The following is a 16,891-nucleotide window of genomic DNA, read 5'->3' as shown; positions in this document are numbered from 1 at the left end:
TACGGTTAATGTTCATGGATAGTTATTTACAACCCACCCCATAAGGATAGTAAACAATATTTTGAATCCATTAGGTCATATTTTTATTCATGTTCTCATTCATTCATTTGTTTGTTCAGTGTTACTTGTGTTCTACGAGGCATGCTATTTGTAATATTCTGGTAGAATATGTAAGTACATGCAGCAGTAAGTATGTCATGATGGAGCTTGGCTGTACTGAAGAGTTAGTCTATTCTTGTACTTGCCATAGTTATGTTCTATGAAGTCACTACAAACACAGAATCAACAAATACTGAGCCATTGCTCCTAAGGGAAGTGCAGGGTTAGGTTCCTCAGAGCCTCTGGTCAACATTTTTGTCACCCAGTCAATACATAACATTGTTTCATGTGTATTTCTGTTGAAAGACTCCTGATTTAATATATACTGTTGATTCATTAACATTGAACTCCTGGCCAGTAACACTATAACTTATGCTTGAATGAAGCTTATCTAATAAACATATTTTCTCCTTAAGGCACACAGTAACCTTCTTGTGCTTAGGAATGCTAGGTGGCACTTCAGCAGTATGCTTGGGGTCTACTTTAAAAAGAGAAATCACCAAAAAAATGTGAAAAAGGTGACACTAAATAAACACGAAAGGACACCTGTTTATAGTGTGAGAGCTGAAATGAGAAGACAGGCTTTGGCTGGGAGTGTGGGTGCTGGGTGACTCAAATCTTCACCTCTCTGCTTGTATCTATGAATGACTGAAAGCGCTGTGAGTAGGCATTTTGGAGTTACAAATAAATTTTATTCAGTAGGTGAATTTGCAAATAAGGAATCTGAATAATGTAGATAGATGGTAACAGTGTTCTTATAAAGAAGACATCGTTGAACACATCCTTTATAGCCTATTTACTGATGAATCTAGGTATTACCATCCTTGAAAAATGGGGTCACAGCAAGAAGACATATTTCTATTCAATCAAGATTTACTGAGCCCCTCCATTCCTCATAGACCTCATACATAAATATGTTACTTAACCTTTCTCTACTATATTCTCTCCCCCCTCTCCTGATTTCTCTATTTCTCCTCCAAATACACTTAGACTCAAGTTACTTAATTTACAGAGGTACCTGGGCATAACGTCTACCAGTTGGAAAAGGAAAGTTCTCAGAGTGTGGAGTGGACTTTGAGAGGACCCTCGTGATGGTGGAGTCCAGGCCATACGGCTGCCATCTCCTTTTGGTTTCTAGAGTGATGGGGTCGAAGGAGAGAGTAAGGATGTGCTATTCCAGAAGGCTCAAAATTTGAACAGGTTTATGGTTTCCCCAGGGCCAAGTCTGTTTATTCATTCTTCAGTCATTCCTTCAGACAAATGATACTTTTGAAGTGCTTACTTTTTACCAGGCTAAACTCAGGATACAATGTGTCCTGTCTTTGAGCAGTTATCCCCCCTCTTGAGAGTTTCCTTAGAATACTTATTTACTTAGAGGCACTCAGTTTCTTTCTTACAAGAAACTCATAGTATTTAAGAATGTCACGATTCTGGCTTCAGTTGTATCCCCCACTTAAGTGGTTCTCCTTCAGCCATTCTGATGTTATCTTGGAACATTTTTGCAGCATATTCTCCAGTACACTAACCAAGTACTAGACCAAACTTTCCCTTTAATGCCAGTTCCCTCTACTTAAAATGGGTTGCCGTTGTATGTGAAAGTCACGTTACTGGAACCTCTTACCCTGGTATAGTTAGCTTTGTTATCAAACCAACTCACAGTCTACAGATGATTTTAACTACAACATTTGTCTCTTGTTGGATGTTCCATTTCAGTGACTTCTATTTAGATAACGTTCCTATTGTTTTTAGTTAAAATTAAACAGTTAAGGCCACATTTTATATGTACATCTATATTTCTGCATCTAGGTTTATTACTTCTTATATATCTTTGTATTTCTTTTACTATGGCCATAATCCATATACACCATAACACAATGGACTGGTCAAACAAGAAACCCCATTATTCATCCTTCAGTTTACATGTTGGCCTGCCATTTCCCACTTGTGCATTTATAATCAAGACTATAAAAGTGGAAGAGGAGCACAAACTAAGAAAAAGATAAAACTATTAAGAGGGCTTCCCTGGTGGCGCAGTGGTTGGGAGTCCGCCTGCCAATGCAGGGGACGCGGGTTCGTGCCCCGGTCCGGGAGGATCCCACATGCCGTGGAGCAGCTGGGCCCGTGGGCCATGGCTGCTGAGCCTGCGCGTCCGGAGCCTGTGCTCTGCAACAGGAGAGGCCACAGCACTGAGAGGCCCGCGTACTGCAAAAAAAAAAAAAAAAAAAAAAAAACTATTAAGAGAAAGAAAGATATATAAAAATGGAAAAAGAATTAATAGTAACTCAAATATAAAACTTTTGAATTTAGATGTACCTACCTAAAAATAGGAATATGTATACTGAACTCAAATATAAATGACCTTTGAATAAGCAACTATTTAGGATTATTTATCCACAACTATTTTTTTTTAAGTAAAGGGTTTCTGAAGTTTCTTATTTGAAAATAGCTGACACTAACTACTTGCTATATACCAGACACTGTTTTAATTGCTTAAGTATGAACTCATATAATCCTTTTACCAAACCTGTGAGTAGGGTGTCATTATTTTTATATCATTTTATCTCTTTTTTTTTCCTCTTGGTACTTTTTTTTTAACTTATTTATTGGAGTATAATTGCTTTACAATGCTGTGTTAGTTTCTTCTGTGTAACAAAGTGAATCAGCTGTACGTATACATGTATCCCCATAACCTCTCCCTCTTACGTCTCCCTCCCACCCTCCTTATCCTACCCCTCTAGGTAGTCACAAAGATCTGACCTGATCTCCCTGTGCTATGCAGCTTCTTCCCACGAGCTATCTATTGTATATTTGGTAGTGTATGTATGTCCATGCCACTCTCACTTCGTCCCAGCTTACACATTCCCCTCCCCATGTCCTCACGTCCATTCTCTACGTCTGTGACTTTATTCCTGTCCTGCCCCTAGGTTCTTCAGAACCATTTTTTTTTTAGATTCCGTATATATGTGTTAGCATACGGTATTTGTTTTTCTCTTTCTGACTTACTTCATTTTGTATAACAGACTCTAGGTCCATCTACCTCACTACAGATAACTCAATTTCGTTTCTTTTTATGGCTGAGTAATATTCCACTGTATATATGTGCCACATCTTCTTTATCCATTCATCTGAGCAACTTAGGTTGCTTCCATGTCCTGGCTATTGTAAATAGAGCTGCAATGAACACTGTGGTACATGACTATTTTGAATGATGGTTTTCTCAGGATATATGCCCAGTAGTGGGATAGCTGGGTCATAAGGTAATTCTATTTTTAGTTTTTTAAGGAACCTCCATACTGTTCCCCATAGTGGCTGTATCAATGTACATTCCCACCAACAGTGCAAGAGGGTTCCCTTTTCTCCACACCCTCCCCAGCATTTACTGTTTATAGATTTTTTGATGATGGCCATTCTGACTGGTGTAAGGTGATACCTCAGTGTAGTTTTGATTTCCATTTCTCTAATGATTAGTGATGTTGAGCATCCTTTCAAGTGTTTGTTGACAATCTGTATATCTTCTTTGCAGAAATGTCTACTTAGGTCTTCTGCCCATTTTTGGATTGAGTGCTTTGTTTTTTTGATATTGAGCTGCATGAGCTGCTTGTATATTTTGGAGATTAATCCTTTGTCAGTTGCTTCGTTTGAAAATATTTTCTCCCATTCTGAGGGTAGTCTCTTCATCTTGTTTATGGTTTCCTTTGCTGTGCAAAAGCTTTTAAGTTTCATTAGTTCCCATTTGTTTATTTTTGTTTTTATTTCCATATCTCTAGGAGCTGGGTCAAAAAGGATCTTGCTGTGATGTATGTCATAGAGTGTTCTGCCTATGTTTTCCTCCAAGAGTTTTATAGTGTCTGACCTTACATTTAGGTCTTTAATCCATTTTGACTTTATTTTTGTGTATGTTGTTAGGGAGTGTTCTAGTTTCATTCTTTTACATGTAGCTGTCCAGTTTTCCCAGCACCACTTATTGAAGAGACTGTCTTTTCTTTTTTCTCCATTGTATATCCTTGGCTCCTTTGTCATAGATGAGTTGACCATAGGTGCGTGGGTTTATCTCTGGGCTTTCTATCCTGTTCCATTGATCTATATTTCTGTTTTTGTGCCAGTACCATACTGTCTTGATTACCGTAGCTTTGTAGTATAGGCTGAAGTCCGGGAGCCTGATTCCTCCAGCTCTGTTTTTCTTTCTCCAGATTGCTTTGGCTGTTCAGGGTCTTTTATGTTTTCATACAAATTGTGAAATTTTTTGTTCTAGTTCTGTGAAAAATGCCATTGGTAGTTTGATAGGGATTGCATTGAATCTGTGGATTGCTTTAGGTAGTATAGTCATTTTCACAATGTTGATTCTTCCAATCCAAGAACATGTGTTTGTATCGTCTTTAATTTCTTTCCTCAGTGTCTTATAGTTTTCTGCATACAGGTCTTTTGTCTCCTTAGGTAGGTTTATTCCTAGGTATTTTATTCTTTTTGTTGCAATGGTACATGGGAGTGTTTCCTTTATTTCTCTTTCAGATTTTTCATCCTTAGTGTATAGAATTACAAGAGATTTCTGTGCATTAATTTTGTATCCTACTACTTTACCAAATTCATTGATTAGCTTTAGTAGTTTTCTGGTGGCATCTTTAGGATTCTCTATGTATAGTATCATGTCATCTGCAGACAGTGACAGCTTTACTTCTTCTTTTCCAATTTGTATTCCTTTTATTTCTTTTTCTTCTCTGCTTGCTGTAGCTAAAACTCCAAAACTATGTTGAATAGTGGTGAGAGTGGGCAACCTAGTCTTGTTCCTGATCTTAGAGGAAATGCTTTCACTTTTTCACCACTGAGAAAGATATTGGCTGTGGATTTATCATATATGCCCTTTATTATGTTGAGGTAAGTTCCCTCTATGCTACTTTCTGGAGAGTTTTTATCATAAATGAGTGTTGAATTTTTCAAAAGCTTTTTCTCCATCTATAGAGATTATCATATGGTTTTTATCCTTCAATTTATTTATATGGTTTTTGACACTGATTGATTTACGTATATTGAAGAGTCCTTGCATTCCTGGGATAAACCCCACTTGATCATGGTGTATGATCCTTTTAATGTGCTGTTGGATTCTGTTCTCTAGTCTTTTATTGAGGATTTTTGTATCTATGTTCATCAGTGACATTGGCCTTTAGTTTTCTTTTTTTGTGACATCCTTGTCAGGTTTTGTTATCAGGCTGATGGTGGTCTCGTAGACTGAGTTTGAGAGTTTTCCTCCCTCTGCTATATTTTGGAAGAGTTTGAGAAGGATGGGTGTTAGCTCTTCTCTAAATGTTTGATAGAATTTGCCTGTGAAGCCATCTGGTCCTGGGCTTTTGTTTGTTGGAAGATTTTTAATCACAGGTTCAATTTCAGTGCTTGTGATTGGTCTGTTCATATTTTCTATTTCTTCCTTGTTCCATCTCAGAAGGTGTGCTTTTTTAAGAATTTGTCCATTTCTTCCAGGTTGTCCATTTTATTGGCATATAGTAGCTGGTAGTAATCTCTCATGATCCTTTGAATTTTTGCAGTGTCAGTTATTACTTCTCCTTTTTCATTTCTAATTATGTTGATTTGAGCCTGCTCCCTTTTTTTTTTTTGTTATGAGTCTGGCTAATGTTTTATCAATCTGACTTATCTTCTCAAAGAACCAGCTTTTAGTTTTATTGATCTTTGCTATCATTTCCTTTTTTTCTTTTTCATTTATTTCTGATCTGATCTTTAGGATTTCTTTCCTTTTGCTAACTTTGGGGGTTTTTTGTTCTGCTTTCTCTATTTGCTTTATGTGTAAGGTTAGGTTGTTTATTTGAGGTGTTTCTTTTTTCTTGAGGTAGGATTGTATTGCTATGAACTTCCCTCTTAGAACTGCTTTTGCTGCCTCCCATAGGTTTGGGGTCATTGTCTTTTCATTGTCATTTATTTCGTGGTACTTTTTGATTTCCTCTTTTATTTCTTCAGTGATCTCTTGGTTATTTAGTAGCATACTGTTTAGCCTCCACGTGTTTGTAATTTTTACAGTTTTTTCCCTGTAATTGATGTCTAGTCTCATAGAGTTGTGGTTGGAAACATACTTGATACGATTTCAGTTTTCTTAAATTTACCAAGGTTTGCTTTGTGACCCGAGATATCATCTATCTTGGAGAATGTTCCATGAGCACTTGAGAAGAGAGTGTATTCTGTTGCTTTTGGATGGAATGTCCTATAAATATCAATTGTTTAATGTCTCATTTAAAGCATGTGTTTCCTTATTTTCATTTTGGATGATCTGTCCATTGGTGAAAGTGGAGTGTTAAAGTCCCCTACTATTATTGTGTTACTGTCAATTTCCCCTTTTATGGCTATTAGCATTTGCCTTATGTATTTAGGTGCTCCTATGTTGGGTGCATAAATATTTACAGTTGTTATATCTTCTTCTTGGTTGATCCCTTGATCATTATGTAGTGTCCTTTGTCTCTTGTAATAGTCTTTATTTTAAAGTCTATTTGTTCTGATATGAGAATTGCTACTCCAGCTTTTTTTTATTTCCATTTGCATGCAATATCTTTTTCCCTTGTCTCACTTGCAGTCTGTATGTGTCCCTAGGTCTGAAGTGGGTCTCTTGTAGACAGCATATTTACGGGTCTTGTTTTTGTATCCATTCAGTCAGTCTATGTCTTTTGGTTGGAGCATTTAATTCATGTACATTTAAGGTAGTTACTGATATGTATGTTCCTATTACCATTTTCTTGATTGTTTTGGGTTTGTTATTGTAGGTCTTTTCCTTTTCTTGTGTTTCCTGCCTAGAGAAGTTCCTTTAGCATTTGTTGTAGAGCTGGTTTGGTGGTGCTGAATTCTCTTAGCTTTTACTTGTCTGTAAAGGTTTTAATTTCTCCTTCAAATCTGAATGAGGTCCTTACTAGGTAGAGTAATCTTGGTTGTAGGTTCTTCCCTTTCATCACTTTATATATGTCCTGCCATCCCTTCTTGCTTGCAGAGTTTCTGCTGACAGATCAGCTATTAACCTTATGGGGATTCCCTTGTATATTATTTGTTGCTTTTCCCTTGCTGCCTTTAATATTTTTTCTTTGTATTTAATTTTTGATAGTTTGATTAATATGTGTCTTGGTGTGTTTCTCCTTGGATTTATCCTGTATGGGACTCTAGGCACGTCCTGGGCTTGATTGACTATTTCCTTGCCCATATTAGGGAAGTTTTCAACTATAATCTCTTCAAATGTTTTCTCAGTCCCTTTCTTTTTCTCTTCTTTTCTGGGACCCCCTATAATTCGAATGTTGGTGCGTTTAATGTTGTCCCAGAGGTCTCTGAGACTGTCCTCAATTCGTTTCATCCTTTTTTCTTTATTCTCCTTTGTGGTAGTTATTTCCACTATTTTATCTTCCAGGTTACTTATCCGTTCTTCTGCCTCAGTTATTCTTCTACTGATTCCTTCTAGAGAATTTTTAATTTCATTTATTGTGCTGTTCATCATTGTTTGTTTTCTCTTTATTTCTTCTAGGTCCTTTTTAAATGTTTCTTGTATGTTCTCCATTCTATTTCCAAGATTTGGGGTCATGTTTACTATCATTACTCTGTATTATTTTTCAGGTAGACTGCCTATTTCTTCTTCATTTCTTTGGTCTGGTGGGTTTTACTTTGCTCCTTCATCTGCTGTGTATTTCTCTTTTTTATCATTTTGCTTTACTTACTGTGTTTGGGGCCTCATTTTTGCAGGCTGCAGGTTCATAGTTCCTGTTGTTTTTGGTATCGGCCCCCAATGGCTAAGGTTTGCTCAGTGGGTTTTGTAGGCTTTCTGGTAGAGGAGACTGGTGCCTGTGTTCTGGTGGATGAAGCTGGATCATGTCTTTCTGGTGGGCAGGACTGCGTCCTGTAGTGTGTTTTTGGGTGTCTGTGAATTTACTATGATTTTAAGCAGCCTCTCTGCTAATGGGTGGGGTTGTGTTCCTGTCATGCTAGTTGTTTGGCCTGGGGTGTCTAGCCCTGGAGCTTGCTGGTCATTGAGTGGAGCTGGGTCTTAACATTGAGACAGACATCTCTGGTAGAGCTCTCGCTGATTGATATTACTTGAGGCCACGAGGTCTCTGGTGGTCCAATATCCTGAACTCGGCTCTCCCACTTCAGAGGCTCAGGCCTGACACCCAACTGGAGCACCAAGACCCTGTCAGCCACATGGCTCAGAAGAAAAGGGAGAAAAGAAAGAAAGAAAGAACAAATAATAATAAAATAAAGTCATTAAAGCAAAAAATGTTCTCAATTATTAAAATAAAAATATTTTTAAAATAATAAAAAAAGAAAGAGAAGAGAGCAACCAAAAACAAATCCACCAATGATAACAAGCACTAAAAACTATACTAAGATAAACATAAAAATCAGAAACTAGTCAGTTGCAGACAGCAAACCCCAAGGCTACAGTTGCTCCCAAAGTCCACCACCTCAGTTTTGGGATGATTCATTGTCTATTTAGGTATTCCACAGATGCAGGGTACATCAAGTTGATTGTGGGGATTTAATCTGCTGCTCCTGAGGCTGCTGGGAGAGATTTCCCTTTCTCTTCTTTGTTCGCACAGCTCCTGGGGTTCAGCTTTGGATTTGGCCCCACCTCTGCATGTAGGTCTTCTGAGGGCATCTGTTCTTCTCTCAGACAGGACGGGGTTAAAGTAGCAGCTGATTAGGGGGTTCTGGCTCACTCAGGCCAGGGGGACGGAGGGGGACGGAATGCAGGGTGAGCCTGCAGCACCAGAGGCCAGCATGACCTTGCAACAGCCTGAGACGCACCGTGTGTTCTCCAAGGGGAGTTGTCCCTGGATCACAGGACCCTGGCAGTGGCAGGCTGCACAGCCTCTCAGGAGGGGAGGTGTGGATAGTGACTTGTGCTTGCACATAGGCTTCTTGGTGGCTGTGGCAGCAGCCTTAGCATTTCATGCCCGTCTCTGGTGTCCACACTGAGAGCCGCGGCTCACACCCATCTCTGGAGCTCGTTTAGGTGGTGCTCTGAATCCCCTCTCCTCGCGCCCCAGAAACAATGGTCTCTTGCCTATTAGGCAGGTCCAGACTCTTTCCTGGACTCCCTCCGAGCCAGCTGTGGTGCACTAGCCCCTTCAATCTGTGTTCACACAGCCAGCCCCAGTCCTCTCCCTCAGATCTGACCTCTGAAGCCTGAGCCTCAGCTCTCAGCCCCGCCCGCCCCAGCGGGTGAGCAGACAAGCCTCTCAGGCTGGTGAGTGCTGGTCGGCACCGATCCTGTGTGCGGGAATCTCTCCGCTTTGCCCTCCGCACCCCTGTTGCTGTGTCCTCCATGTCTCTGAAGCTTCCCCCCCGCCCACCCCCCATCTCCACCAGTGAAGGGGCTTCCTAGTGTGTGGAAACTTTCCCTCCTTCACGGCTCCCTCCCAGAGCTGCAGATCCTGTCCCTATTCTTTTGTCTCTGTTTTTTCTTTTTTCTTTTGCCCTACCCAGGTACGTGGGGATTTTCTTGCCTTTTGGGAAGTCTGAGGTCTTCTGCCAGCATTCAGTAGGTGTTCTGTAGGAGTTGTTCCACCTGTAGATGTATTTCTGATGTATCTGTGGGGAGTAAGGTGATCTCCACTTCTTATTCCTCTGCCATCTTGAAGGTCTCTCTCCTCTCTGTCTTTCAAAGAGGAAGCAAGCACCCAGTCAGCTTGGCTGCAAAGCCATCCTGCCTCAGAATAGAAATCATAAAGTTTTCAAACCACCCATGCAAATACCCTCAGTGAGACTGTGACATAATTTAATATACAAATGAACTTGGTTTCCTTTCTAGGTTCAGACTGACACTGCATTGTCAACTCAATGTCAGCTAAAAGTTGTTTCTTCAGAAACATATACAAATAGTTTAATTGAAAAAATACGTAGTAAATCCTAAATCTAGGGAATTGAGAAGAACACAAATAATAGAGAATGCTTTAGAATGTTTTCCTGAAAACTCATAGTGAACAGAAAGAAGAGAAAAACTCCTACAGCTCTTAGCCATTGCATGTATGTTCTGTTGTCGAAACAATGGAGATGATCTTGCCATCACAGAATTTTCTATATGCAATGAAAGCAAAGTTGGATCATGCAGGAATAATGCCAGGTGATCTTTTAAAACTGTCTATGAACTGTTGTTTATAGATTATGGAAAATCCCAAGCCCTAGCCAGACTTAACTATGGTCTCATTCAGAAAATATTTTCCTGTATTTAATCAGCTTAGAGCTGAATATATAAAAAACATTTTAAGCTGAACAATATGTGCATAACCTTTCATTTCCATCTTGTCATTCTAATCTTGGAGGATTTGTCCACTATAGTGTATCAGCTCCGTCCTGCTTACCAACATTGAAGCTGGTCATGAGTATCTGATGAAAAGCCTTAAATAACTAGTTAAACAGTGCAGCTGCCAACCTAAAGTAATCCTACACTTAGGGGGTGAGTGGCCCAGGAAATTTGCTCTTTGTCGTTTTGACTTGGGTTTGAAAATGGACATGGGCTGCATTCCAGCTCAAAGAGCCATTCACTTCCAAAGAGTCCTAAATTGTCCCAAGGAGCTCATTTTGGCAGTGGATTATTTGTGTTTGGCTGGTCAAAAGCTAATAGCAAAAGCTGTCTGCTCTGGCACGCAAGGGCTATGGCAGCATTTAGAATTACATCCCCAGTGTTTTTTCTTGATGAGGTTATTTTTCAGGAAAGCTGTCCCCCACCCCCATTTCAAAAGTGACAATGTACAAGTATCGTGCAGGTGGTTTTCTTGAGCTCATAAATATCTTCCCATAACATGGTGGCCTGTTTTTTCCCATAACATGTTGGCCAAGGAATATTATAAACAAATGAGAACCAGCATCAGATTTTTTCCAAAACCAATGCTGTCTTAATGGTGTGTTCACCTCTTCCTATACCAGAGGTAACAGTTATTGGTTGACTAGGGCCAAGTAAGAAAGTGGGCTTTTAAATAAAATAAGAGTGATAAAGGATTTGTGAAAGATTTTCTGTCAGGGGATGTAGAGTATAGGTACTTGAAGAGTCAATCCTTGCTTATCTACACAACTATAAATGCCTATTTTCTGACTCTTCCACTAGCCTGTGAGGGATCCTGGGAAGACACAGCTAAGTTTTGGTTACCTAGATAGTTGGGAAGCTATCTAGCCTAGTACTGACACACTGTAGATGCTCAAATGTTAGTGGAATGCACAGGTTAAAGTATGACACAGAATTAATTGTTGCTTCATTCATTATATTAGAGGAGCCCAAAACTAAGTACACAAGAAGATCCAAAGGAATGAGGGAAGAAAATATTATAATTTCTATTTATTTTTACCTCATTTGTATATCATTTAACATTATATTTTACTATCACAGTGTTACACATATAGAATTTCAAGCAGATAACCAAAAATATATTGAGGGTGCTTAAAATATTTTTACTGATGGAGGATACAATCAAGATCCTTTCAGTCCTGTTTCACTACATTATTGCACCATAATCAGTCTCTCATATGTGTCAATGGAATTTAATTTAACTTTTAAAAGCACATGTTGGATAGACTATGAATAGATTTTTACCCTTGAAGGAAAGATGGAGGAAAAAGCTAGTGCTAAGATGTTTTATCCTGTTTAATCCTCACACCAACCCTGTAAGATTTCTTCATTTTATAGACGATGAAAAGAATGAGTCAGGAAGTGCTTCCTGTACATCTGTTTTCTGGAATAAATTATACAGAATTGGTATCATTTCTTCCTTTTTTGGTATAATTCACCAGTGAAATCATCTGGGCCTGTTTTGGAAGGTTACTAATTATTTATTCAATTTTTAAAATAGTTATAGGCGTATTTAGATTATTTCTCCTTGTTTGAGTTTTGATAGATTGTGACTTCCAAGAAATTAGTCCATTTCACCTAAGTTATCAAATTTATGAACAGAGTTGTTCAAAAAATTCCTTTATTATCCTTTTAATGTCCATGGGATCAGTAGTGATGGTCCATCTTTCATTTCTGATATTTGTAATGTGTATCTTCTTTCTTTTTTCTTAGTCTGGTTAGGTGTTTATCAATTTTATTGATCTTTTCAAAGAAACAGCTTTTGGTTTTGTTGATTTTTTTTTCTATTGATTTCCTGTTTTCAATTTCTACTCTGATTTTATTTTCTTTGGCATATTTTGGATTTAATCTGCTCTTTCTCTAGTTACCTAAAGTGGAAGCTTAGATTAGTGATTGTAGATCTTTCTTCTTTTCTACTATATGCATTCAATGCTATAAATTTCCCTGTAGGCACTGCTTTTGCTGCATCCCACAAATTTTGCCAAGTTGCATTTTAGTTTTCATTTAGTTGAAAAAAATTTTTTTCTTGATGCTTCTTCTTTGACTCTGTATTATTTAGTAGGGTATTGTTTAATCTCCAAATATTTCAGGAATTTTAAACTATCTTTTTGTTATTACTTTTTAGTTTTAATTCCATTGTGGTCTAAACACATACTTTGTGTGATGTCTACTCTTTTGAAGTTGTTAATGTATACTTTATGGCTCAGAATGTGACCTATCTTGGTGCATATTCCATGTGAGCTTGAGAAGCGTGTGTGGTTATTGTTGGATGAAGTAGTCTATAAATGTCAATTAGATCCATTTGAGTGATAGTGCTGTTCAGTTCAATTGTATCCTTACTGACATTCTGCCTGCCAGATCTATCAGTTACTTACAAAGGGGTATTGAAGCCTCCAATTACAAGAGTGAATTTGTCTACCTCTCCTTGCAGTTCTAGTAGTTTTTACTTCATGTGTTTTGGTGCTCTGTTGTTAGGTACATACACATTAAGGACAGTTATGTCTTCTTTGAGAATTGACCCCTTTATCATGTAATGCCCATCTTTATTCCAGATTATTTTCCTTACTCTGAAGTCTGTTTTATCTGAAATTAATGTAGCTACTCTAACTTTCTTTTGCTTAATGTTAGATAAGTATATCTTTCTCCATGCCTTTACTTTTAATCTGTTTGTGTTTTTTGACTAATCCAAGTCCACTTTCAAATAACAGTATATTGTTTCATGGGTAGTTCAACTATCTTATAACAGATTATTCCCAATTCCTCCCTTCCATCCCTTATAATATTGCTGTCATTTATTTACCTTATCCATAAGCTATAATCACTGATTATATTGTTGTTATTATTATTTTGAACAAGACTGTTATCTGTAAGATCAATTAAGATCTTTACCTTCATTTATTTCTTCTCTAATGTTCCTCATTTCATGTAGAGCTGAATTTCTAACGTGTATCAGACACAGAAAGGCAAATGCTACATTGTATCATTTATATGCAGAATCTAAAAATAATACAAACAAATGTATATGCAAAACAGAAACAGACTTACAGATATAGAAAACAAACTACTGGTTACCAAAGGGAAGAGGGAAGAAGGGAGGGGCAAATTAGGGGTATGGGACTAAGAGTTACTAACCACTATGTATAAAATAGATAAACAACAAGGATATATTGTATAGCACAGGGAATTATATCCATTATCTTATAATAACTTTTAATGGAGTATAGTCTGTAAAAGTACTGAATCACTATGCTGTACACCTGAAACTAATATAATATTGCAAATCAACTATACTTCATTTTTTTAAAGGAAGAAAAAATTAGAAATAAATTTTTTTAAATATCCAAAATGATTTATTATAGTAAAATAAAAAAAGTAGTTAAAAATATCAAAAGTTTAAGATCATTTGCACAAAACAAACCTTTTCATTTACTTTTTTGAAACCTAGATTATTGTTATATATTTATAAAACATAAACCATCCATAGTTCTAATCTTCAGGGTTCATCAAGTGCCGACATTAAAAAATCACTATCATGCTTCTCAGATACGCCTAACTTCATACATTCAAGTTTAAGAGTAAAATGAATTACTTACTATTGCAAAATATTCCCGATATGTCATGCGCCACTCTTGCAAACACTATGTTGATTCCTGAGTACCCCTAGAATCACAATTTCAAATAAAAAGAAAGCCAGAATATGGATTTCAGCACCACAAGAAAATAATACTTCATTATATAAAGTTCTGTTGCATTCATGCTATCCAAAAGAAAGGATTTTATTCGAATTAATTAATTTGTCTTTTAACTAAGCATTTTTGTCGCACAAATTCTTTGTGTACTCGAAAGCAGTGTCTGTTACAACCTCTTGTCCTTCATGTCACTTGGGCTTTGTCACTTTTGTTTCATAAACACAAAGCAACAGATGTGGGACTTTTCCCTGGGGCCTGAATAGGCTTATTATTAAGCCCTGGACTTATTCATAAAAGCAGATATTTAGGGTTGGGGCTCTGTTGTACTGGAGTGGAGAGCCAGATCCCTAGTGACAGAGGTTCCTGCATGTTCTTTAATACATTTATTTTCTGTGTGTTTGTAAGGTAGGAACCTTCTAAAGAGGTTGACCCTGGGCAGAGGTCTTTCCTTCCAAGGTTTTCTTAAGAAAAATAAAATTGTCCAAAATCATTTCCATTGAGGATAAGCCTGCTTTACAAAGGAGAAACGTATACTTTTATATAGTCTGACCATTTATTTACAGTATCCACTGTCGATTTAGTACTTTACCTCTCTAATGACTCTGCCTGTTTCACATGCATGAAAAGCATTCGTTTCTATCCTCAATCAAATGCTGCTTCTTTGGTTACTCAACAGTAAATGATTTGTCCTCTCTTCCTCTGAACTTCTTCAGCATTTGTTTGAATCACTTCTGTGATACTTACCACAGGTGGCCTTCTATTATAATTATTTGGGTATAACACCTTTCCTTTTTCATTCATTTAGTCAACAAATATTATTTTGCACAAAACAAGGTACCTACCTGTATGAAGCTTACCATCTCATGTGGGACACAAAATATATAGTATCAAAGAATGGTAATTGCTATGAAGAAAATAGAGCCGTTTAAAATGATAGAAAGTTTCAGGGGTACTATTTTATGTGCAGGTAGTAAGGGAGGATCTCTTTGAACAGGGATGTGATGAAGGGAAGGAATGAACCATGGGAATAACTGGAGACAAAGCCGTCTAGGTGAAGGCATCTCTAAGTATAAAGACTGAGAGGCAGAGTGTTCAGTAAGCAGAGCTGTTGCTAGAGACGATTCAATGAGGGGAAATGTAGAAGAAAAATCATGTCAGAAAAGGAGCCAAATACACCATCATCAAGATCAAGGAGAAACATGTAGATTGTGAGCTCTGTGAAGACAGGTGGCTATGTCGTTGTGTTGCTCAGAGCTTCTCCAGGCGGCCATCCACAGCTCATAAAAACTATGTGTTTAAGAAAGTGTCCATATATCTGACTTTCAACTGATAAAGCTTACCTGCTAATTTTGTTTTATTTGAGGGCATGATGGGAAATTGGAAGTGCAGTTAAATGATATCCATCTAGCAATTTAATATAATTTAAATTATAACAAAAATAACATAAGAAATCAGCATGACCTCTTTGGTAATTGTTGATCTTTTTCCTCCTAGGATTTCCAAACTGTATTGCCATCATTTGATCTCTTCTCAAAGTACGGAAAATTGTATTCAAAAGCTGGACAAATTGTATAAAGGTATGCATTTTTGCTAAAAGGTACTTCAAAAATGCTACAGTAAATAACAAAAAATCAAATGAGATCAATTTAACTATCAAGCATTTAAAAAAACATGCTATAATAATATTTATAGGTAATACAACTCCATATATTTCTTTCATTCTACTCTAATGGTTTTCAACATTCAAAGATCATGGATTTTGTGTTTCATATCTCTTCTCCAAAATGAACTCAAAGTCGAACTGAAAACTACCTGAAGTACCCTTTCTCTTTAAATTAATTAATACAGTAAATAAATAGTTTTACGTAATATAATGAGAAAGTATTGATGGTGTCCAAAAGCTAAAATATTTCTCATTACTGTATAGACACAGTATAGTTTAAAATACTATATTCAATATGTGTGTTACTTAACATACAAGGTGCCTTTAGTGGATTCCAAATAAATAGCATCTTGGGTCTCTGATGACCAAAGTTTACAGACTAGAGAAGAACAGAGATACCCACATAAAATTCAGGATCACAAAATAAACTCTCAATGAATGCTGTATTTAATTGCTAAGGTGTTTTAGAGAAGTGATTACAATCAAAGGGAGACTAATAGGAGGTATTCTGACATCAGCGAAATTTAAAGGAGATATTGGATGAAGACAGAAAAGATCACTACAGTTGAAGGAAAAGAGGCAGGAATGAGAAATCAGGCTAGTTAATTCCCCAGGGCTCCTCCCACACCAAGAACCAGGGGAAAGCTCTGGTCCATTGGAAAGAACACAAAGTAGATGCAAGCAACTATGTTCCTTAGATTTAGTTAGTATTGCGTCTCCCACATTTATAACTTTGGATGCTCCAACTGGAAATCAGTATGTTAAATGTAGATAGAAGTGACCACCTTTTAACTCCTTCAAAGGAATATATGAGGGGAAATATGAAATACTCTGAGTTAATGGAGAAACATACATATAATGCTGAGTGGAATTACAGTTTCAAAGGTTTATAAAATAAGTACCATTACCCATTGGAGCATTTATCTAGTATTTGTGACTCACAGCATGAAGTAGTATAAATAAAAATTTTCCTATTTGTGTATGATTTCAGATTTTAATTCAAAGATACATCCTGTTTATAATGGCCAAAGGTTGAAAACAACTTGAATACTCATTAGTATACGTTAAGTTAAATAAATGCTAAGACACATGAAATGCAATACTATGAAAACATTAAAAATGTTA

General features: G+C 37.1%; 1 protein-coding gene across 1 annotated transcript in view; it reads left to right on the top strand.

Annotated features, from left to right (window-relative positions):
• Nucleotides 1-15,678, top strand: part of SPATA17 (spermatogenesis associated 17) — a 187,221-nt gene extending 171,543 nt beyond the window's left edge. Inside the window, exon 10 of the mRNA XM_065871860.1 lies at nucleotides 15,598-15,678. Within this exon, the coding sequence (XP_065727932.1) occupies nucleotides 15,598-15,678 (81 nt within the window). The remainder of the gene's footprint in view (nucleotides 1-15,597) is intronic.
• Nucleotides 15,679-16,891: the final 1,213 nt, after the last annotated feature.

The sequence above is a fragment of the Phocoena phocoena genome, chromosome 1, assembly GCF_963924675.1.
Source record: "Phocoena phocoena chromosome 1, mPhoPho1.1, whole genome shotgun sequence".
In the NCBI taxonomy this organism is placed as follows: Eukaryota; Metazoa; Chordata; class Mammalia; order Artiodactyla; family Phocoenidae; genus Phocoena; species Phocoena phocoena.
The sequence above is the reverse complement of the archived record's forward strand: the minus strand, read 5'-3'. Positions and strand labels throughout refer to the sequence as shown.